At 54.9% G+C, this 24,147-nt stretch overlaps 1 protein-coding gene and 1 long non-coding RNA gene across 4 annotated transcripts in view; one reads left to right on the plus strand and one right to left on the minus strand.

The window, feature by feature from the left end:
• PEMT (phosphatidylethanolamine N-methyltransferase) overlaps window positions 1–13,851 on the minus strand; it is a 65,848-nt gene extending 51,997 nt beyond the window's left edge. Inside the window, exons 1-2 of one of the 3 annotated variants that reach the window (XM_036296382.1) lie at window positions 13,828–13,851; window positions 101–208 (exon numbers count right to left, since the gene is read on the minus strand). In XM_036296382.1, coding sequence (XP_036152275.1) covers window positions 101–193 — 93 coding nt within the window. In that variant the 5' untranslated portion in view covers window positions 194–208; window positions 13,828–13,851. Of the gene's footprint in view, window positions 1–100; window positions 209–12,454; window positions 12,655–12,897; window positions 13,031–13,827 lie in introns of those variants that run through there. The other 2 variants (XM_036296384.1, XM_036296383.1) reach the window with 2 other exon arrangements.
• Window positions 13,319–14,423, plus strand: LOC118649385. Its single transcript, XR_004965632.1, has 2 exons — window positions 13,319–13,457; window positions 13,853–14,423. It is a non-coding gene; the product is annotated as an uncharacterized LOC118649385 (long non-coding RNA).
• The last annotated feature ends 9,724 nt before the right edge of the window (window positions 14,424–24,147 follow it).

Below are 24,147 nucleotides of genomic sequence, written 5' to 3' on the forward strand. Positions count from 1 at the left end.
CTTCCCTGGTCCGTGTCCCCTAACTGGATGCCACCTCAACAGGAAGCAGGAAGACTGATTCCCACGGGCCCAGACCTAGGGCCGGCAGAGCAGCGCTTACCACATTCCAGAAGAGTGGGTTGAAAACGATGGCGAGGACGGCGGCCACAAAGCAGGGCTCCGAGGGGTCCACGTAGCCCAGCAGGCGGGTCATCACGCAGAGGTCTGCCTGCAGGGACAGAGCCGGCGTCAGCTGAGGCCCCCCGCCCGCCACCCGCCCGCCCACACGGGAGAAGTCACCCTCTGGGGGCACACTGGGCGTCTCGGCACATGGAGTCCTGCAGAGGCTGCTACAGCGCGAGCTCATAAACTGGAGATAAAGAGCCGAAATGCAATCAGCTGTGCCGGACTCGGGCTCTGGCGAGCCACAGGGGAGTGTGCAGGGTGCTGGGCCGGGAGGGGAGGGACCCGCTGGGGCTGGGGCTGGGGCTGGGGCTGGGGCTGGGCCTGCAGAGCACCGGAGGGGCTGAGGGCCGCAGTGGAAAGAGACAGACGCAGCGCCTCGCCGCAGTCAGGTAGACGCACACTCCACAACCCGGTGGGCCTCTTCTCAACAGACTGAGCGACAGTCCTGAGTGTCGATGAGGCTGTGAGCTGAACAGGTGGGCTCCCACGCGACTCTAGAGAAACTCACACGTGCGAGCCCAGTGCGTGAGCAAAGATCTTCCCGTCCGCACACTTGCAATGAAAATGTGTCCATCTACTGACGAATGGATAAATAAAATGTGGCCCATTCCTCACACAGCTCAGCTACAGAATTTAGCAGAAACTAGATAGACACGTGTATCAACATGTGATATTCTGAAAAGCACGCCACTGACCACGGCGAGCTGCAGATTCCAGAGCAAACGCACCACCTTCAGAACACGGCAGCCAACCCACCAAGCTCCTGCGCTGCCCAGGGCCTGGCATGCCGCGGAGCCCGGCGGCCAAGGAGCCCAGGTGGTGGCCTCTGCAGCGGGCAGCTCGGCCTCCACACGCCCTGCCGCTCGGTCACTCGGGGAGGGCCATCCCTGACAGCGGGTGTCAGCAGCACCCCTGGCCTCCACCCCTAAATGCCGGTAGCTCTCCCCAGTTGTGACAACCAAAAATGCCTCCAGACCTGCCCAAATGTCGCCCAGGGACAGAACTGCCCACGGCTGAGATCCCCGTCTCTAGGCACAAGCTGGACACTTTCAACATGGATTTTTAAAAAATTTTTAAAATATTTTTTATTGATTTAAGAGAGGAAGGAAGAGGGAGAGGAAGCGACAGAAACACCAATGATGCAAGAGAATCACTGATCAGCTGCCTCCTGCACTGCCCCTACTGGGGACTGAGTCTGCAACCTGGGCATGTGCCCTGACCAGGATTGAATTGTGATTTCCAGTTCATGGGTCAAACGAAGCTCAACCTCTGAGCCATACCCATCGGGCAACATTGATTTCTTTCTATAAAAGATGAGACAGCCTAACCGGTTTGGCTCAGTGGATAAAGCGTCGGCCTGCGGAATGAAGGGTCCTAGGTTCAATTCCGGTCAAGGGCACATGCCAAGGTTCCAGGCTCAATCCCCAGTGGGGGGCATGCAGGAGGCAGCTGATCAATAATTCTCTCTCATCATTGATGTGTCTATCTCTCTCTCCCTCTCCCTTCCTCTCTGAACTCAATAAAAATATATTTAAAAAAAAAAAAAAGATGAGACACAGCCAACATTCCGAGTGGCGAGTACTCACCGAGTCCCCGCCTCACTCTCTTTCTCATTTTAGAAGGGGCCTTAGAGGCCCAGAGCACTGCACAGGTTCTGACTCACCACATGCATTTCAAAATAAAAGTAAGTCTAAACTGTAAAGTAAGTCAAAGTCCATCAGAGTTCTGCTCTTTCCCATAAAGTCTGTTTTCATGGTGTTTTTTGGTTTGGTTTTGTTGCTTTGAGGATATAGAACATTCATATATATATATATTATTGATTTTTTACAGAGAGGAAGGAAGAGGGATAGAGAGTTAGAAACATCGATGAGAGAGAAACATCGATCAGCTGCCTCCTGCACATCTCCCACTGGGGATGTGCCCGCAACCCAGGTACATGCCCTTGACTGGAATGGAACCTGGGACCTTTCAGTCCGCAGGCGGACACTCTATCCACTGAGCCATATCGGTTAGGGCTAGAACATTCTTTTAAGTATTTGTCTCCCGCGTCTGGGGGCCAGGGAGCAGAGGCTGCCCCTGTTTTGTTTTCTTAATCCTCAGCCCAGGACTGCTTACTGCTTCTAGAGAGAGGGGAAGGGAGACAGAGAGACCTGGGTCTGAGAGTGAAGCATCGACCAGTGCCTTCCCCTACACGCCCCCAGCGGGGGTCGAACCCATAACCTAGGTATATGCCTGAGAGGAATTGAACCTGCAGCCCTGCGTGTGGGCCTGCGGGGAGCCGGGCTGAGGGTCCAAAGCAGCACCGCCCCGGCCAGCCCGGTGTGCTCAGCTCTGTGCGCCCAGCCGAGGAGAGGCTCGAGGGCCAGGCAGATGGTCCTGCCGGCTGGGAGCCTGCAGATGGTGGCGGAGGCTCCAGGCCAGCCAGCAGCCCAGCCCTGGGGACGGAAGCGGAAGGAGGGAGCTGGGCCAATAGGGCAGGGGTCCCAGAGGGCATAGGGACACCCTGGGCGATGGAGCCGGTGGTGGGAGTCACAGGCCGCCTCACCGATGGGAACAATACACCACTTGGGAAAGGAACGCAGCACTGGGAACTGGGAATGGGTCACTATTTTGCTGCCAGGGCCACTGGGGTAAAATGTCCTCTCAAATGCTTGAGAAAGTTCTAAGAATTCAGTCCGTTTTGCTCACCAGACTGGGGGCGGGGGGAGGGGGGGGCGAGACAAACAGCCCGAGGCACCGGCTGGGCCCTGGGAACCTCACAGGCCAGTCCCCAGGTCCGTGAGCTCGCAGCTCAAGTCCCAGGTCCACAGCCCTCGGCACGGGCAGCCCTCACGCAGAGGCACCTTTGTGCCCCGCTCTGCAGGCAAGGAAGCCAGAGGCCTGAGAAGCCCGACAGAGCGGAGCGGAGAGCCTGCCTTCGCCGGCCCAGGCCCTGCCGACCCGGCTGCCATGTGGGCGGGCGCTGCAGGGGGCAGGGGTCAAGGCCCAAGCGGCCAGGTCTAGAAGGAAGAAGCAGCTTCTTTCATCTTCTGTGGAGCAGGGAGGAGGGCAGCTGAGGCACTGAGAGGCTCACCCAGCTCTGGCTGCAGCGGCAGCAACGGGCAGCCAGGACTCCCAGTTAGGGGTGGACTGGTCAAAGCGGACACCTCGACCCACTCTGGGTCCCAGTGCCTGGGTCAGCCGGTCTCGGCGGGAGGAACGTGTCAGGCCCCGGCACCTTGGAGAGGTGTTGCCTGGAGAAAGGGCCTGCTCAGCAGGAAGGAATGAACAGCGGCTCCCAGTGGCCTTCCCGGCTGCAGAGGGGCGCCCTGGGGGGCCCCCACTCCAGACAAACCCACTGAGAGGGCACACCTCCCTCCTCTGACTGGACAGACAGAAAAGAACCAAAAACAGGGTCAGACGTGAGCAGAGTACAAGTCCCTCAGCTACCCCTGCACCCCCGTCAGCTGCCTTGACTAAGGGAAGTGCCCCCTCCCCCCTCCCCCCTCCTCCCCAGCCTTATCACAGCTGCAGAAGCCCTGGCCTTCTGAGCAGGGACCCCCTGCAGTCACGGGCTGCAGAGCTCACGATGGTGCATGCAGGAGCGCTACCTACCGCAGCCAGACGTTCCCTGGGCCAGCACAGGCTCGGCTCCTGCAACCCCCAGGTCTGGCTAGGAAGGGCCCTGGCCAGTGGCTCTGCGGAGGGGCTGAGAACACTGCAGGGAACGGCCTGCCACAGGCCACGGCAGGGTCACACTGTGACATCCAAACAAACAGCGGGGCCCAGAGAGTCAGTCACATCGATCACAGTGAGACCACAGCAGGGCGGGCGGCACGGGGTGGGCGGGGGCAGGGGTGAGCCCCAGCAGGACCCGCCATCCCTGCAGAATGTATCCCTGGAGCCACAGCCCCTCCTGCCCCTCCCCAGGGAGCCCACATGCCCCCCGGCATGCTCAGTGGATTCGGGCAGCATTTGGTTAGAGGCCCTGTGCCTGGCACAGACTAGGAACAGATGCTTACGCCCTTGCACCTTGCAGAAGTTGTGCACCAACGCATCGCGGCCTCATTTCCTACTCTCTACCCGGCTCAGAGGGTCTCTCTGGTCAGCCCACAGTACGGGCTGGAATCAGGGTGCTTCCCCCCACACACACACACACACAAACACACAAATAAAAAGCAGGGCTCCGAGACCAGTCTCAGCCTGGGGTTCCCTTTGGTGAAGTGGGTGATGAGACTGTCCCCCCAAGTCTGCGCAGAGGGGGAAGGGGTGTGGAAGTACAGGTTCGAGGGCGCTTCTAGGGCCCAGGCGCTCTGCCCCTCCCTCTGTCTGCTTGATGCTAACACAGACCCCTCGCAAGGGGCCCCCTGAGCACACCTGCAACCCCAGCGAAAGCAGGGGTGGGGGGGGAGCCTGGAGGTCAGGCAAGCCCTGGACCCCTCGGAAGGCGGAGCCTGTTGAAATGTCACACTGTGACAGTGGTCAGCTGCGGACACTTTCTGGAAAAACACTACTTTGAAGTGTCCCTAAATCCCACGATAAAAGGAGGCGGCCAGCAGCTGCCGCAGTCCCCTGAGTCTGTAACTCTCCCAGGACAGGGAAGGAGATCTCCTTCTGCATTCAACAGCGGTGTCTAGGGCTATGGGCACAAGGCCCTGATGGCTCCCATGCTCCCCGTCAGCTGGGGAAAAGGGAGCCCTTCCTGGGAGTGGAGTCTGTGGAGGGACCTGTGTTCCCCACAATCCCCATCTCCTGCCCTGGGCTCCCTCTCCCTTCTCCTCCACGTAACTGAACTGCTGACCCCTTGCCTGACAGGCACCAAGGGCCCTGGCCGACGCCACTAGGTCGGTGCTGCTGAGCACATGTATTCAGATACACTATGTGTTAAAGGCAATAATAGCAACAAGCCAGCTGCCCTGGCCAGTGACTGGGTGCCAAGCCCTGCAAAGGGCTTCAGTGAGGCAGGGCAGAGAACGGTCCTGAAACAAGGTTTGCCCCAGACTGGCCAAGCTGGACACTCTTTGTAAGCTTAGGCATGCCTCGTGCCCTCCGTAGACTCTGGCCCACGGCGGCTCCTCCCTCCTGGGCCGTCAGGAGGGTTTGTGAGGCGATGTGAGGAAAGGCTCTGCAGCATCTGGCACTAGCGGAGCTTGACAGGCGTCGTTCAGTCCACGCAACAACCCTGGGAGGCATGCCCATTTTTCAGATTAAAAAACTAACACGAGGCATAAGCTGACAGAGCTGAAAGGTGAACAGACAAATCCACAATCGCAGCTGGAGACCTCACCTCTCCTCTCAGGGACAGAGTGAACAGGCACAGAGCGGGGTGGCCATGAGACCACCGCCAGCACCTGGACCGCTGGTGCCCACAGAACCCCCCGTGGCAGGAGCAGCACATTCCCTCGGGGCACATGAAACACGTACCGAGCATGCATTCTGGGCCATACGGCAGATATTAAACTTAAAAGAATAAGAAAGCATAAAAGTATGTTATTAAACTGTAACAGAATTACACTAGAAATCAATAACAGAAAGATACTTGTTAAAGTATAATAATCCATGGGTTAATTTAAAGTGTTTTGAACTGAACAAAAATACAACATATCAGAAATTGTGGGATACAGGGTTAAGATGGAAATTTATAACTTACTAGAGGCCCGGTGCACGAAATTTGTACACTGGGCGGGGGGGTGGGGGGGAAGAAGGGTCCCTCAGCCCAGCCCAGCCCTCTCACAGTCCGGGAGCCCTCAGGGATGTCCGATTGACAGCTTAGGTGGGGAGTGGGCCTAAGCCGGCAGTGGGACATCCTTAGAGGCTCCCACCACCACTGCTGCACTCGCCAGCTGTGAGCCCGGCTCAGGGCTTCTGGCTGAGCGGCACTCCCCCTGTGGGAACGCACTGGCCACCAGGGGGCAGCTCCTCGTTGAGCGTCTGCCCCGTGGTGAGTGCATGTCATAGCGACTGGTCGTTCTGCCGTTTGGTCAATTTGCATATTAGCCTTTTATTATTTAGGATATTAATAAAAAAGTCTCAAGTCAGCAACATAAGCTTTATCCTTAAAAAGTTAGAGGTAGAGGAGTAAATTAAACTCAAAGGAAGCAGAAAGAAAAAAGTAAAAGACCCCAAATCAATCAAATTGAAAACAGAAAAATAGAGGTGGGGGGAATCAAACCCAAAACTTGTTCTTTGGGGAAAAAATAAAATCAATAAACCTCTAGCCATACTGACCAAGGGTGAAAAGGCCCAAATGACCAACACCAGGAATGGAAGTGGAGCCTCCCACAGACCTCGCAACATCGCAGGGTAACAGGGACACCGAGAACACGCTCACACCACAACCCAACAACTCGGGTGAAATGGCCAATCCTGGAAGACACAGCCACCGACATCCATTCCAGAAGACACAGCCCCACGTCTACGAAAGGAATTGAACTCACAGTTTGAAACCTTCCAAAAAGGAAAGTTCCAGACCCTGCAGGTTTCATTGGATGAACCTAACGTTTAAGGAAGGAATGCCACCACACCCACAGAACCTCTCCCGGAATACAGAACGGAACCGCCCCTCTGACATGAAGAGGCCAGCATTACCTTAATACGGAAGCCAGACGAAGACACTACAAGAAAACTTCAAGCCCTGGCCGGTTTCTCAGTGGATAGAGCGTCAGCCTGTGGACTGAAGGGTCCCAGGTTCGATTCCGGTCAAGGGCACATGCCCAGGTTGTGGGCTCAATCCCCAGTAGGGGATGTGCAAGAGGCAGCTGATCGATGATTCTCTCATCATTGATGTTTCTATTTCTCTTTCTCTCTCCCTCTCCCTTCCTCTATGAAATCAGTAAAAATATATTTAAAAAAAAGAAAAAGAAAACTTCAAACCATATTCCTCATGAACATACCCACCAAAGTCCTCGACACCATGACAGTAAATCAAAGCCAGCAGTACACACACAGGACAGCATGTCAGGACCAAGTGGGAGTCACCCCGGGAATGCAGAGCTGGTCTGACCATCAAAACATCGATGTAATTCCCCATCTCAGCAGAAGAGCGAGGAAAAGCCGGGTCGACTCCACGGAGGCAGACGAAACAGGCCCCCGAAGTGTAAGTGACTCCCCAAGATCAGGCCGAGGAGCCCCAGGCTGGCTGCTTTGACTCTGATGCAAAGAACACTTAAGACACAAACCACGTCCTGAGAACCTCGCAAATCAAGTCTCCCAATGAAAAGGCCTGGCACTTATTCTACTAGCAAAGTGATGACAACAAAAGGCTTTAAAACACTTGTATCGCAGGCAGGCACCTGGCGCCGAAAGACAGTCAACATGTTCCGAGCCCGCCTCCGGTGCCCTCCTCAGCCCCCAGTCACACGCAGCCTCCGCGCCCGAACCCAGGGCTCTGCCTCTGAAGACTGCCTCGGGGGCGCCGTATAAAGCTCCTCTGCATCCTGATCCCACTGTGGTCCTCGCCAGAGTCCCATTACTATCCCCATTTTACAGATCAAGAAACTGAAGTGCACCTCGGGACACCTACACCGAGCGGCACCACCATCTGCTCTCGGGAGCAGGGGAGCTCACAGGGAAAAGCGACCTGACACATGGGCATAAAGGGTCCACCGCGACTATGCCCGGCCCGCCGGGGCCCTGCAAGAAGCCAGCACCCCTAGGCCCCACTGGAGACATCTTCTGATCCTGGGGGTGCTCTTGCCTAAGGATAGCAGGTTGGCAGTCCCTGCTCCCCTCTGCCCACCAGTCAGCTTGCTGCACGCTGCTGCCAAGCGGAGAAGCAAGGCTCTGCAATCCCAGGGTGGGGAGGGAAAGGGAGCCTTGGTCCATGAGGCTACAGCAGGTACACGCCTCAACCCTGCAGGTGCCAAGACTGTGCACCCACTGGAACAAGCCCAGAAGAGAGCTGGTTCGGGCACTGTCCCCAACAGCCTCTGGCCACATGTGGTTACTGAGCACTTACAGTGCTACATGATAGTCATATTTTTTACATCCCAGGTCAAATAAAATGTAATCTCATCGAGAGAATCATTGATCGGCTGCCTTCTGCATGCCCCACACTGGGGATCAAGCCCACAAACTGGGCATGTACCCTGACCAGAGATCAAACCGAGACCTCTTGGTTTATAGGTTGATGTTCAACCACGCTGGCCAGGTTCACGGGGTTTGATTTGTTTCCCTAATGATTAGTGAGGCTGAGCATCTTTTCATGTCTTTGGTGGCCATTTTTATGTCTTTCAAGAGGTGTCTATTCAAGTCCTTTGCCCATTTTTGAATTTGGTATTTTGTTGTTGAAAGAAACATTGATGTAAGAGAGAAACATTGATCGGTTGTCTCTGATACCTGCCTATACTGGGGATCTAACTGGCAACCTGGGTATGTGCCCTGATCAGGAATTGAACATGACCTTTCAGTGAATGGGGTGACGCTTCAACCAACCAGCCAGGACTAGGAGTTCTTTATATGTCCCTGAATATTAACCTTCCATGAGATGTGACATACAAACATGTTCTTCCATTCTGTAGGTTGCCTTCTCACTCTGTTGTGTCCCTTAATGCAGAGATGTTTTTGATTTTGATATAGTCTGATTTATCTAATTTTATTTTTGTTCAACATCCAAGAAATCATTGCCAAATCCAGTGTCATGAAGCATTCTCCCTGTTTTAAGAGTTTTATATTTTTAGTTGTTATGTTTAGGTCTTCTATTCATTTTTTAATGTTTTTATTGATTTCAGAGAGGAAGGAAAAGGGAGAGATAGAAACATCAATGATGAGAATCATTGATCAGCTGCCTCCTGCATGCCCCATACTGGGGACCGAGCCTGTAACCCTGGCATGTTACCTGACCGGAATCGAACCATGACCTTCTGTTCATGGGTTGAGGCTCAACCACTGAGTCACACAGGCCGGGTATTTTGAGTTAATGTTTTTATGCTGTAAGGTGAAGGTTCAACTTCATTATTTTGCATGTATTCTGTTTCCCCAGCACCATTTGTTGAAAGTTTGTATTCTGTCTTCTTTAAATCTGTAATTATGCCCTGGCCAGTTTACTCAGTGGATAGGGCATCAGTTTGTGGACTGAAGGGTCCCGGATTCAATTCCAGTCAAGGGCACATGCTCAGGTTGCGGGCTCAATCCCCAGTAGGAGGCGTGTAGGAGGCAGCCAGGCAATGATTCTCTCTCATCATTGATGTTTCTCTCTCCCTTTCTCTCTGAAATCAATTTTAAAAAAATGTTTTTTAATCTGTAATTATGTTGAGATTCATGCAAGATGTATTGATAGTTTGTTCCTTCTTTTTTAAAAAAATATATTTCTTTATTGATTTCAGAAAGGAAGGGAGAGGGAGAGAGAGATAGAAACATCAGTGATGAGAGAGAATAAATGATTGGCTGCCTCCTGCACATCCACCACTGGGGATCGAGCCTGCAACCCAGGCATGTGCCCTTGACCGGAATCGAACCCAGGACCCTTCAGTCCGCAGGCCGGCTCTCTATCCACTGAGCCAAGTCGGCCAGGGCAGTTTGTTCCTTCTTATTGCTGCACAGTATTTCATAGTATGGAATGTACCATACTTTTAAAATTATTTTTTTTTATTGACTTGAGAGGGAGGGGGAAAAATAGAAACATCAATGATGAGAATCATTGATTGGCTGCCTCCTGCACACGCCCACGGGGGACTGAGCCCACAACCCAGGCACATGCCCTGACTGGGAATCGAACTGTGACCTCCTCGTTCAAAGGTCGATGCTCAACTACTGAGCCACACTGGCCAGGGGGATGTACCATATTTTTGTTTAATAATCCATGGAAGGACATTTTGGTTGTTTCCAGTTTGGGGCTATTATGAATAAAGCTGCTGTGATATTCATGTATTTTTTTAAAAGGAATCTCATCAATTTCTTTTTACTTGTTAAAATGCGGCTACTAGAGAAGTTTAAATTAGAAATATGGCACGTATTCCTTCTAGACAGCCCCCTCCAGCGCTCCGACCCTGCAGCCAGCGGCCCTGGGCGAGGAGGAGCCTTGAAAGCTCCCTCGGGCCAGGGACCGGCAGCTTTTAAAACCAGAGATTTTGATTGAGGAGGGAGGAGAGCTACCACATAAAATACATGTTACATGTTGTTGGTTTATTTTTTTGAAGGAAAATCCCTTGGCAACAGGAAGCTTAACTGTACCAATAAGGGCAGGAGTGAAAAAAATTGAACATTAGTCAAAGAAGGTCACTGCGGCTGGTCCCAGTTCCGGCCAGCTGCACAGCCCCACCCGCTCTGGGGAAAAGGCCTGCCCAGGGCTGACCCTCACTTCCTGCTCTTTTTTAACGTATGTGTGTGTGTATGTATTTTGTTAATCCTCACTGAAGGATATTTTTCCATTGATTTTTAGAGAGAGTGGGAGAGACAGGTGGGAGGGAGGCAGGAGTGGAGGAAAGACAATTAGTTGCCTCCCACATGCACCCCAACCAGGCCCCCAACCAGGCCGGGGATCCAACCTGCAACCCAGGTACAACCCTTGACTGGGAATTGAACTCATGACCCTTGGACGTGCAGGCTGATGCTCTACCCACTGAGCTCACTGGCCAGGGCCACCTCCTGCTTCTAAGTCTAGAACAGAGGCTTCACTCGGACACCCGAGGAGAGGTCCCTGGCCCTCCCGCGGCCTCCCTGCCCCCCCCCAACCTCCCCCCCCCCCACCCCCCCCATTCTGCCCTATGGCTCGAAGCTCCCGCCTGCAGTTGGTGGTGGGCCACCATCCGGGGCCAGGCAATGCTGAGGTCCCTCCCGGCGTTCCGAGGGCCCTTCCATCTGAGATGTGCTGTGGCAGGAAGCATGGATCCCAGGCCCACCACTGACCACTGACCACTGTGTCCGAAGACGCTGCTCAAAGGCCATTTACAAAGTAAGATTCTAAGAATTCCATCTGCCGGCGCATCCTCCGCGGGCGGCTCCCTGGTTGGCGATGCCTTGACGGGGTGCTCCTTCCACGGGTGTTCACGCCGTGACTGCCTGAGCTGTACCCACAGGGTCTATCATCCACCCAACTGTATGCTATTCCTCTCTTTCTTTCTTTTTTAAATATATTTTATTGATTTTTTACAGAGAGGAAGGGAGAGGGATAGTTAGAAACGTCGATGCGAGAGAAACACTGATCAGCTGCCTCCTGCACGCCCCCCACCGGGGATGTGCCCGCAACCAAGGTACATGCCCTTGACCGGAACCGAACCGGGACCCTTCAGTCCGCGGGCCGACGCTCTATCCACTGAGCCAAACCGGCCAGGGCTATTCCTTTCTTAAAAAATATATTGTACTGATTTCTGAGAGGAAGGGGGAGGGAGACAGATAGAAACATCAGTGATGAGGCTCACTGACTGGCACCTCCTGCAGGCCCGGCACTGGGATCGAACTGGGACTCCGTGAGCGGCATGTCATTCTTAGGGAAGAGTTTACTAACAAAACAACGGGCACCGTCCTCTCTGCTGCTCCCCAGCCCCGCCTCGCCGGCCCTCCACCAACAGCACCTCCCGCAGGCAGGACCGCAGCGCCGGGGGCCCAACCCTCCTCCGCTGAGGCACGGACCCGTTTTCTCCTTCAGGAAATTGTCTGTTTCCAGGTTTACTGTCTCCCTCACTAGGACGAAGGCGGCGAGAGCAGGCGTCTGACTGCCCCCCAACACCAGGCTCCCAGTGAAGGCCCGCGGTCTGCGCGGCGGCGAAGGGAGTGAGCGAGCGAAGGCGCTGCAGGCAGAGGGCCTGGTGGCGCGTGGAGAGCGGTGGACGGAGAGGGAAGGGTAGGGAAATCTCAGCGGCAGCCGTGAAAGGAGGGAGGACGCAGGACAGAGGAAAAGCCACGGAACCGGGAGCCTAGGGAGACGCCCTGGAAGGCGCGCTCTCGCCCGCGGCTGCAAAGGACGCCGCCCAGCGAGAGTCGGACACCGGCCGCCACCCCAGGGGCCAGCGCGGCCGCCCGCCAAGGGAGGGCCGCGGCCCGCAGCCCCGCGCCGCCCGGTGCCGCATGGGCGGCCCCGCCCCCGCCCCCGCCCCGCACAGGCCTCCTTCACGCTCACGCTCACTCTGACTCAACCTCGGAGGCTCCCCCCTCACCCGGACCACAGACCCGGCCACGCGGCCGGGGCGCTCGGGCACACGCGCGACCCAGGAGCCCCTCCTCCCACGCGCACACCCGCCCTCGCCCGCCACGCCACGCCCCCGTTGCCTGGTGACGGTGGGCCCGCCCACCAAGCGTCGGAGGCGGTGCCCGAGGGTCGCGGGCTCGGCCGGCCGGGTCCCTCTCCGGTTTCCGCTGGCCTCCCGGACAGTACCTGCCCGAAGTCGATGTTGCCCAGGCCTCCGCAGCAGTCGGGCCCCGCCACCGAGCTGCTCATGGGCTCTGCTCCCGGCCCCCGATCCTCTCCCCGGGGGACGCCTCTGGGGGGAGCGCCTCTAGAGGAACCGCTCGGGGCCTCGCCACCACCTGCCCCAGGAGCGGCCCCATTGCGCCCGGGAAGCGCCGCCTGCCGGGGCGCTTTCCCGGTGACCCCAACCTCTCCGGGGTCCCTGGGAAATGTAGTTTCTCGTCCCCGCGACGCGCCACTTTCCTGGAGCTCGCGAGCCGGCCTCTCGGGGAACGAGAACTACAAGTCCCAGGATTGTACGCTGCAGGGACCGCCGCTTCCGAGGCGGAATCGCGGCCGTGTCCGCGGGGGTTCGGCTTCCCGCCTCGCCCCCTCGGCCCCCGGCTCCCGCTCCCGGCCCGCCCGCCTACCTGGGCTCCCGTCCTGGGCTGGCGGCGGCGAGGCCAGAGGCCAGCGGCGGCGGGTCGCAGGTATAAGTAGCTTCCCGCGCCGCCCCCGCGGCCTTGGCCCTGGCCCAGGCCCGGCCCCCGCCCCCTTCTGAGATCTGCGTTTGCCCAGAGGCGGTGCAGGCGGCGCAGCCCCGAAGCCGGCGGCCCAGGCTACTGCTCGGCCCACGGGCCTCCGCCCCCGCGGCCTCCCTGCCCTTCGTCCCCGCCAGAGACTCCTCCACTCCGTTCCTCCACGCATTCTCTCACCCACTGGCCAACAACACAAAGTTCACGCCCACGCTGGCTCCTCACGGAAATAGGAGACAAAACATGAGCAAGGATCGTAACTTGGACAAGTCCTAATGGAAAAGCGGGCTAAGGGTACCGGGGACAGATGCCGCAGCGAGGCGCGGTGGAGGCGGACCGGCCAGGGGGAAGGGGCACTTCCGGAGTCCAGACGCTGCGGGCGGAGGGAAGAGCCGAGGAAGTGATTCTGGATGGCGGGTCCCAGGAGAGGCGCCTGTGCACCGGGCGATACCCATGTACGTGCGGAAAGACGAGAGACCCCCACAGTTTGCCCAGTCACCAGTCCCTGGGGGGTCGGGACCAGACAGCTGCTTCCTGATGGAGGCTGCTCTCCCCCCCCTCCCCCCGCACCCACCCGCCCCGAGCAGGCCACGCCCCCGTGCGACTGCCCTGCAGACAGGCCCACCTTCACCACCAGGCTGTGCAGCTTGAGAGCTGCGCTCACAGCTCCGGGACTTGCCAACAGGTGCGGGGGGCTGGCGGCCTGCTGAGCACCCTGCGGCAACCAGAGCCATTCTGAGGAGCCCCCCAAGGGGAGGGCTCTTAGGGAGCGTTGCCCTCCCCCTGCACGGCTACTTCGCAGAAGCCCGTTTTCCCCTGACCTACCTGGCCACCCCTGTTGTTTTTTAAGCCAGGAAATGAGTTTTTGTGTGTTTCGTTGATCTGAGAACAAAGAAGGTAAACATCAGAGGTCACACCAGAGCTGATGCAACCGGAGGAACCCACTCCACCTCAGCCTGTGCCCTGCGCTCTGTCTGAAAAGGAAACACCCAGACATGTGGAAGCCAGCCTGCAGCTCCAAGTGTGACGGCTTGTTGGGATCAAAAGCCTCCTGCTGAAGAGAGTTCCGGGAGAAGCCTTTGCCGGCCTGGACCTCCCCTGGCCTGAGAGCTTGTGGGGAAACCATCCAGGCCAGCCTGTCACTGGACTGTTCCGTCGGGGGCACCCCTGGCAAATAGGGAAGTCCCTGTGCTCGCACACCTCAGGCGGTGGAAGGCTCACCCCTCTAAGGCGGCCTGCTCCACCGTCTATTCATGGCACAGCCCCTGAAGCTTCAACAAACAGAAGCTCCTACCCTGTGGACATAAGGGCCACGTGCTGACCTGACCAGCCCGGGGAGGCCTGCGTGGCGGTCTTGCAAACATAAAGACCTAAAGTCACCACAAAGGATGTCTGAAATTAAAACTTCACCTAAAAGCAGCTATGGTGGGTCGTCATGTTCTAGGCGGGCATCTTCCCTGACAAGGTCAGCCTTTAGCTTAACTGAGCCTACTGTCCGTCTGCATCTCTGATAACATATCCTTGAAATGTCTGAGTAACTTGTAACTTCCCTTTTTCCAGACCCCTCAGGGCACAACCAAATGCCCTGGGCGCCAGGACAGAGACCACAGGTTCCTTCACTGTTAAAAGCATGTGTCTGTCGTTTTACTTTTTATCCAACCTAGAGGTTCCCCTCCTCCTCACCGCCCCCCCCCCCTCCGCTTTGCTTTCTCCCGCCTCCCTAATCTGTCACCAGTGGATTTCATGTGACCCACCTTCGTCTCCTCCTCGGATGGTCATGTATTAAACAGGGTGAAGAACCGCCCTTCTCTGGAGCACCATCTCAATACGTTGAGGTTCTGCTTCCCTGCAACTGTCGACAGTTTGGCTCAAATAAACACAAAAATTATTTACAGGTTTGAATTTTTTTTTTTTACATTGACACCTTTAAAGTTATCTCTCTTTGCCCCTTGATAAATCTTCAGATATGGAAGGCAATTGATCTCAACTCACAGTCGCTCTGAGGCAGACATCTGCAGATGGCCTCTCTGGCCAGGACTTTGACCCTTGCTATGAGGGGATCAAAGCTAACAGCCATTTCTTCATTGCTTTCCTCCTCCCCTTCTTGGCACTGGATCTGGCTGCATGGCTCCCAGCAATCACTAAAATGGGCTTTTATTACTAAACATTAGCTTATTGGGTGGCTTTGAATAGAACTTAAACCTTTCCCGACTCTGAATCTATTTTCTGTTCATAAAATAGGTGTAATAATATCTTGAGCACAGCCATGGTGAGGAGTAGAGGTAATGATGTGCACGAAAGTGCTCAGTACACAGTTCTCCATGTCTGCCTTCCTTTCTGTGTAACTGCGTTTGCATGCATGACACTCCTGGGCACACTGGGCTGTAGGATCAGCCCAGCATGGGGCCCAGGAGAGCTGGGTGACAGTGACTGTTGTAATTAGCTAGTTATTAATAATAGGAAAGGAGCGAAGGGGGGACCGAGACATGAGCATGTCATCTTGTTGTGGCAGAATGCACTGGAGAACGGCCAGCCAGCTCTGAGGGAGGGAAGTTTAACCTTCATTTCGCAGATCTGCTAGTCCAGGGGATTCCGGATCCAAAGCCTGAACCGAACTCGTGGGGAGGTTCTGACCTATATGTCTCCTCCCATGATGGCCCCTGAGGGTCCCCACAGCTCCGCCCTAGTCAGCTGTGGGGGGGCCCTGGGGTTAGGCTCTGCAGCTCCACCCAAGTCAGTCAGAGTGGGGAAGGAAGGCCACAGTTTTAACCAGACACTGAACTAGGTTGCAAGGCCCCCCCTCCCCTGCCCCCGCCCCCATTTTCCTTTTCAATCTGGGCAGCTTCCCCAGGAAGCTGCAACTTCACACCCCTCAGGGGACCAAAGGGGAGATGGACACATGGGCAGTGAAGTTGGGGTGACTAGAGAAGGTGCCTGTCAGTCACACCTGGGAACAGAGGTCTTTGGCCAGAACCGGCGTAGCCACAGCAAGCCCACAAGATTTGGGAATGCCTAACCCCCTGAACAAGAGTTCCCTCTCTTGTTGCTCTAGCTCAGTGGTCGGCAAACTGCCGCTCACGAGCCACATGCGGCTCTTTGGTCCTTGAGTGTGGCTCTTCCTAAGCCTTAGGAGTACTCTAATTAAGTTAATAACAATGTACCTGCCTATATAGTTTAAGTTTAAAAAATTTGGCTCTCAGAAGAAATTCCAATCGTTGTCCTGTTGACATTTGGCTGTGCTGACGGTGAGTGTGCCGACCGCTGCAGCCAGCTGCTCTTGTTGCTGAGTGCTCTTGGCTCTCGGTTCTCTTGCACTTGCCTGTGTGGCGCACGGTCCTGTGGACCCACACACAGAGGACTAACGGACTACTGGGAACACATAGGCCAAGCCAGCCCGAGGCTGGACTGGACTCGGCTCCACGTGGAACGGAACCTCTGGGCCCTGGCTCTGCCTCCAGCTCCGCTGAGCCCCGGCTACACTGCTTCCTCGCGGGGTGAGGGAGATGAGACCTCGGAAACGGGTTTCATGCCACAGAAATAACGCTTCCCACAGTGCCGCGTCCTCGCGTGTGAGTCTCAGAAAATTCCTCTTATCGGGATGTTGCAACTGTGGACGAAAGAGGCCACGTGCTGACCTGACAGCTCAGGGGAGGCCTATATGGTGGTCTTGCAAACTCAGACCTAAAGTCACCACAAAGGATGGTCTGAAATGAAACTTTAACTAAAAGCAGTGGTGGTGGGCCGTTATGTCCTAGGCCGGTATCTTCCCTGACAAGGTCAGCCTTTACCTTAACTGAGCCTATCTGTCTTTTTGCATCTATGATTACATACCCTTGAAATGTCTGGGTAACGTGTAACTTCTTTTTCTGGACCCCTTGGGCCACAACCCAATGTGCCTGGGTTCCAGGACAGAGAGCACAAATTCCTTCATTGTTATGTTAATTGATCCTGCACCGACCTAAGTGTGTGTCTATCATTTTACTTTGTATCCAATCCCAGAGGTTTCCCTGCTTTGCTTCCTCCCGCCTCTCTAGTCTATCACCAATGGATTTCATGTAACCTACCTACGTCCCTCCTTTGATTGCAAAGTATAAATACAGATGTAACCCGTCATTCTCCGGAGCATTATCTCAACCCACTGAGGTTCTGCTTCCCAGCAATTGTCGACAGTTTGGCTCAAATAAACTCAAAAGTTCTTTACAGGTTTCAATGGTTTTTTAATGTTAACACAAGAAATCCACTCCCCCCACAGGTGTGGGTGAGGATCCTCCCCAGGACATCCGTGACAGCACAAATGTCTTGTAGGGGTTAAGATATTAATCTTGGTAACAGAGGGAGGCAGGTAGCAGTAGCTCAGGGGTCCTGCCAAGTCCCAGAAGGACCTGGGGTGAGGAGCCAGGATGGGGAGTCAGAGCTGCTCTCCAGACAGCCTCCCCAAGCCACCAAAAGCCACAGCATCAGGAGGGTCAGTAATCAGTGGTTCTCCCATTGATGTTTCTCTCTCCCCCTCTCCTCTCCTCTCTGAAATCTATAAAAATATATTGGGGAAAAAAACAAAAAGAATTAGAAGCAAAGTCTGGCTGATGTGGCTCAGTGATTGAGCGTCAACCTATGAACCAGGAGGTCATGGTTTGATTCCTGGTCAGGGGGAATGCAAGAGGCAGCTGATCGATGACTCTCTCTCATCATTGATGTTTCCATCTTTCTCTCTCTTCCTTCCTCTTTCTGAAATCAATAACAATCTATATTTTTAAAAAGAATCACCTTTCCATTGTGCTGAGATGTCGGATTCCCCTATGATCCATCCGCTGCCCAATTTGACTTCTCTCTACAGCAGTAGTTCTCAACCTTCCTAATGCCGAGACCCTTTAATACAGTTCCTCATGTTGTGGTGACCCCCAACCATAAAATTATTTTCATTGCTACTTCATAACTGACATTTTGCTACTGTTATGAATCATAATGTAAATATCTGACATGCAGGATGTATTTTCATTGTTACAAATTGAACATAATTCAAGCATAGTGATGAATCACAAAAACAATATGTAATTATATATGTGTTTTCCGAAGGTCTTAGGCGACCCCTGTGAAAGGGTCGTTTGACCCCCAAAGGGGTCGCGACCCACAGGTTGAGAACCGCTGCTCTACAGCCTTTGTTGCCATCTAACAGCTTTATTTAGCTCACTTATGTGTAGTGTCTGTCTCCCCAGAGAATGGAGCTGCATGAGGGCAGAGATTTTATCTGTTTATACATGACTCTCTCCCTGGCACCTGGGTTGTGCCTGGCTGTCTGGCACAAAGCAGATGCTCAAGAATGAATGAATGAATGAAGAGTTCCATCATTCCCAAATTTGGGGATTCCATGGACAAAACACTTCTCAGTGACCCTGTCTATGAAATGGGGAGGGTGATCAGATCTGTGGATAGGAAATCAAGTCAACCAGTGAGACTTAAAGTCTCCCCCCATTTCTTGACTGTGTGGCCTGAGGCAAGTGACTTACCCTCTCTGACTCTCATAGAAGAGGAAACCCTAATGAGAGCCAGGATGTTCGAGCTCTTAAAAACCTGCAGCCTCGGCGTTTCCCTCAGGCCTCCTACCGCCCCGTGAGGTAAGGCCTGCGATTCTGACTTCTCATTCGAGGGAGCCGACTCAGTGGCAGGGAGCGCCCCGGAGTCACGCGGCTGCCTGCCAGCCCCCAGCCGAGCCGCCTTCCCCCCCACCCAGCCCTGCCTCCGAGGGCTGAGGACAGGGACCCAGTGCAGGCCGGCACTCGCTCAGAAACCAGCTCTCAGAACCGCCTTCTCCGCGGCCTTCGCTGCGTCTCCATCGCATCCACCGCAGAGTCCAGTTCAAGCTTCCTCCCTGGGCAGCCTGGTCCTCACCATAGCAGGCGCCTCTGGGCTGCCTCTCCCGCCTGCTTTCTGGCCCCCGCCCGCAGCCTCTTCTCGGGCTCCAGCCACAGGGCCCGCAGCGCCTGTCCCGCGTCCAGGCCCCTGTCCTCTCCGCGCGGGGAGCGAGGGCGTCTCCTGCGCTGGTGCCCTCAGCACCGTCAGGCACCCCCGGAATATCCTCGCAGACACAGGAATCCATGGACCATGCAGGCCAGCTGGGCTTATCCTTGGAGTTATCCCTCAGAAATGGAGACAAAGTCGAGATATCTCCAGACGAAGGCTAGGAGAGCCCAGCCAGCCCAGGCCCCGGGGAGGACACGGCGAGGAGATGGGGCGTCTAAATGAATGCTAGATGTCTGTGACAATGCAGATGTCTTGTGGGAGGTAAATATCCATCTTGGTAACTGAGAGGAAGGCAGGCAGCCCCTCAGGCCACGGATCTGAGCAGCAGGAGGAACCAGCACTAGGCCTCGGCCTTCACAACTGCCCTCCCAGCTGCAGGCCCACACGCTCTCCGAGTGCCAGCATGTGCCTGGGCGCTGAGGCGCCAAGCAAGTCTCGGCAGGTTCCAAGGGCCTGAGGCCCATCGTTTGTTCACACTGGAGTGCAGTTCTGTTCACACCCCGGAGCCCAGGCCCCGCTGGTTCCACCCTGAACCAAGAAGGGCAGCTGAGGGCGTGGGTGCGAGGCCTGCCGCAGTGGGTCAGGTGAGCAATCCTAGCCAAGCAACAGTGGGGGGAGGGGCAGACGCTGGGTAGGAGAAGATGGCATTTCCCACTTCACCATTCAAGGAGTGGAGTAGGCGGGGAGGGGGGGGGGGGATCGGGTGGAGCGTTAAGAGCGCCTGAGAGCTGCAGGGACCGACAGTGCAGAGGTGCGATACCAAGCCGGCCTGCCCGACAGCCACAGGTGCCTGGAGAACAGCATGTGATGTGAGAAACGATGGGTCAGGCGCAGGACGGGCAGGGAGGCCATCGTGATTAGAGTTAAGGGTTGGGTTGGGCCTCAGCAAAGACATTCCCTCTGTGGCAGATGGGTCCGCTTAATGGTGGAGCCCCACCTGGACCATCTGCACGGCTGGTCCTCCGGCCCCACCCTTTCCCCGAAGCATCCTCTGTCCCACAGCAGGTGACGCCCTCGCTCAGAACTGCAGTGGCTCCCTGGTGCCCAGACCGCGTCCAATCTGCCCAAGCTGGCGTGGGAGGCCCTCCGTGAATCAGTCCCTTCACGTACGATTCCCTCACTCAGGTTTCTGAGTACTTCTATGTGCAAGGGACTGGGATACAGGAGGACAAAAGGTGGGGACTTGAGGGGAAGTGAGCCATTACAGGCTGCCCAGTGGTCCAATGGTCCAATAGGGGGACCGAGAGGAGGGGACCAAACCCAGCCTGAAGCGGGGCTCCTGGAAGAGGCTACGCATTACCCACACACACTGCGGCCACATCAAATGTTGTCTCGGCAAACCCACTGCAGACCCTCCCTGCTCACCCTTTAGGCCAACTCGCCAGCCTTCACGACCCGGTTGCCGTGTCTCCTCTGTGCTGACCCTCCATGCAGAGCTGACCCCTTGGTCCTGCCTTTGAGATTCCCCCAGACCCACAGGAGCCTCATTACAATGCTGATCGCATCCAGCTGTTACTTTAACTGTCATTTTCCGGGAAATGAATTGCCATCTTGTTTTCCTTTTTTTCTGCTATAGACACACCAGGACACCATGAGCACCCCACTCCCCACCCCTACCTCAGACCCCCACCAAGAAGGCGGCCTTTCCTACATAAAGTCCCGGCATCTGCTAATCCAGGGGGGTTGTTGCCACATGCAGGCCCTCCGGGACCTTGGGCCATGCCTGTTAGCATGTTTGGTTGTCACAGCTGGAGGTAGAGGCCAGGGATGCTGCTCAACACCCTGCAATGTGCAGGATGCCCCACCACCAAGAGCTATGCAGCCCCACACGTCACAGTGCTGAGGCTGAGAGAGCTCTCTCCGGGCGGAAATACAGGGTGTATTTCAGGGCAGGAGGGCACTGCCTGAGGGAGGTGGGCTTCCTGGAGGGACCCAAGTCCAGGTTTCTATGCTGTGAGGCCATTGGCTAGCTGGTCTAGGAGGAAGGGCAGCTGGACATAGGTCGTGAAGAGACGAGGAAGGGAGCCTGCTGTCAACACCTCTGAAGGCCACTGGTGTCCACAAAATCTATGCTTTTCTCTTTCTGGGTACACCACGGGACCCCTTGAAGTGAGGCGTGGCCATGTGAGAGGAAGTGATGTCGCCACATTCAAGGCTGGCCCACCTCTTCCTCCCCATCCTCCCCATCCTCCCCATCTCCCCACTGAATCAGAGGACCCTGAAGTCCTGAAGTAAGGCAGAGCCACACGACGGAAGGGGCCTGGGTCCTTGCATGACTGCACAAAGCAGACCCCAGCTACTGGCCACCACAAGCCCCATCAGACTGTGACTGAACAAGATAGGAATTTTTGTTGTACTGGCCGGGCTCAGTGCTTGAGTGCTGACCTATGAAGCAGGAAGTCACTGTTCAATTCCCAGTCAGGGCACATGCCCAGGTTGTGGGCTTGATCCCCAGTGTGGGGCCTACAGGAGGCAGCTGATCAATGATTCTTTCTCATCACTGATGTTTCTATCTCTCCCTCTTCCTTACTCTCTGTAAAAAATCAATGAAATATATATATTTTAAAAAATATATTTTTAAAAGATAACTGCTCACTTGGCTGGCATGACTCAGTGGTTGAGCATTGACCTGGGAACCAGGAGGTCACGGTTCGATTCCCGGTCAGGACACATGCCCGGTTGCCAGCTCGATCCCTAGTGTGGAACATGCAGAAGGCAACCGGCCAATGATTCTCTCTCATTGATGTTTCTATCTCTCTCCCTCTCTCTTCCTCTCTGAAATCAATAAAAATATATATTTTTTAAAAAGATAGCTACTATAATTTAAAAAAAGAAAGAATTTTCATTGTGTTGCACCCTGAGATTTTGGGGTTTACTCATTATAGCAGTTAATCTTATTTAACTAAAACCAGACTGGGTCAGCAGAAATATCAAAGGTGGGAGACAAGGCCCCTTCCATTTCTCAGAGCTGACCGAGCCCTGAGGCCCCGGCTGACCCTGAGCAATCCCACCCCTGCCCGTTACACTCTTCTGCAGGTTTTGCCAACCTTGGCAAATGGGCCCTCAATTAGGGTTTCAATTTTTAAAAGCAAAGGGATTCTTTGCACCCTGAGTTGTGCCACAGTCCTTACCAGTTACACAATCCGTGTCCTCTTTTCTGATGGACTGTGACCCCTGAGGGGCGGGCCTGGGCCCGACTTGCCGGGTGTCGCTGAGGTCCAGCAGAGCCCCCGGCCCACAGCGTACCGAGGGACATGCGTGGGTGTCTCTGAGGGCACAGCGTCCCTCCCGGATGGCCCAGCCACCCTCTGCCTCACGTCTCCTGCAAGAGACAAAATCCAACCGACAGAGGCTTAGACAGGTAGACAGGAGGTTCTGCTTCCACACAACACAATTAGGGCAGGCAGCTGCCCGCGCAGAGACCCCAAGGCCACCACCCCTGAAACAGTTGACCTTTATCCTCATGCTGTGGCCTCATGGTCACAAGGTGGCTGCTGCAGCTCTAGTCATCACACTTGGGTTCAAGAAAGGCCAAAGGTGAGGAAAAGGTCAAGGGCCATACTAGCTTCACATGTCTCATGTCTCCTTTTTTTAAATATATATACTAGTGGCCCGGTGCACGAAATTTGAGCATGGGAGAGGGGGTGTTCCTCAGCCTGGCCTGCACCCTCTCCAATCTGGGACCCCTCGAAAAATGTCCTACTGCTGGTTTACAGGGTTCAGGCCTAAACTGGCAGTCAGACATCCCTCTCACAATCCGGGACTGCTGGCTCCTAACCGCTCACCTGCCTGCCTGCCTGCCTGATTGCCCCTAACCACTCTGCCTGCCGGCCTACTTGCCCCCAACTGCCCCCCGCCGCTGGCCTGCTTGCCCCCAAATGCCCCCCCACCAGCCTGATCACCCCCAACTGCCCCCCTCGCTGTCCTGATCACCTCCAACTGACCCCCACTGATGGCCTGCTTGCCCCCAACTGGTCCCCCTGCTGTTCTGCTTACCCCCAACAGCCCCGCCCGCCACCAGCCTGATCACCCAGAACTGCCCTCCCCTCTTGGCCTCTAACCGCCTCTACCTCGGCCCCACCACCATGGCTTTGTCCAGAAGAACGTCCGGAAAGTCTCCTGGAAGGTCTCCCAGTCTAATTAGCATATTACCCTTTTACTAGTATAGATACTAGAGAACTGATGCACGAAATTGGTACAAGGGGCTCGGCCCTTGGAGCTGCGGCAGCTGCCTCAGCCCTTGCAGCCCCAGCTTCGACCAGAAGGTCATCTGGAAGGACGTCCAGAAGGTCGTTCGGCTGTCCAATCTAATTAGCATATTACGCTTTTATTATTACAGATATTTTTTATTGATTTCAGAGAGGAAGAAAGAGGGAGAGAGAGAATCATTGATCCCAGCTGCCTCCTATATGTCCCCTAGTGGGAATCAAGCCCGAAAACCAGGCATGTGCCCTGACCAGGGATTGAACCATGACCTCCTGGTTCATAGGTAGAGGCTCAACTGCTGAGCCGCACAGGCCAGGCAGGTCTTTTTGCATCAGGAGAGGAAAAACTTTCCCAGAAATGCCCCCAGCAGACTTCCACGTTAGCACTGATTGGCCAGAGCTGGGTCACATGACAGGCACCAGAAGCTGCAAAATTTGGTAACAAAATGGTCATGACTGCCTTAGAACAGCACTTCAAACTCGCGGCCTGCGGGCCACAGGTGACCCACAGTGAATGTTTTTGCGGCCCAGCCAATATAACGGTCTGTAAAAAACATTTTAATAAAAATTTCATAACTTAATTTTTACAATATCCTGTTATACATAATTATTAATAATGAACTACAACGTTCGCTAATGACTGATTACTATAATCGTGTTGCATTCATTTTCTTTATGTGTCTTACGCGCAGGCGCACATTTCTTTCCACTGATACCAGTGGCGAATATTTTAGCAGCAGATCCCCACGTCATTAGTCTCGGACTGACTTGTTTGGTGTGCGCAACAGGAACTATTTCACTTTCGGAGAACAAGAAAAATAGGTTTATTTGCATTACGCTTACTAATTTGTGCAGTTATTCAGTGTCTGGTAAGTTCATATTCAAGAAAAATATTAATTTTTATTAAAATGTTCTATTATTT

This window comes from Myotis myotis, unplaced genomic scaffold, assembly GCF_014108235.1.
Source record: "Myotis myotis isolate mMyoMyo1 unplaced genomic scaffold, mMyoMyo1.p scaffold_m19_p_29, whole genome shotgun sequence".
Taxonomy (NCBI): Eukaryota; Metazoa; Chordata; class Mammalia; order Chiroptera; family Vespertilionidae; genus Myotis; species Myotis myotis.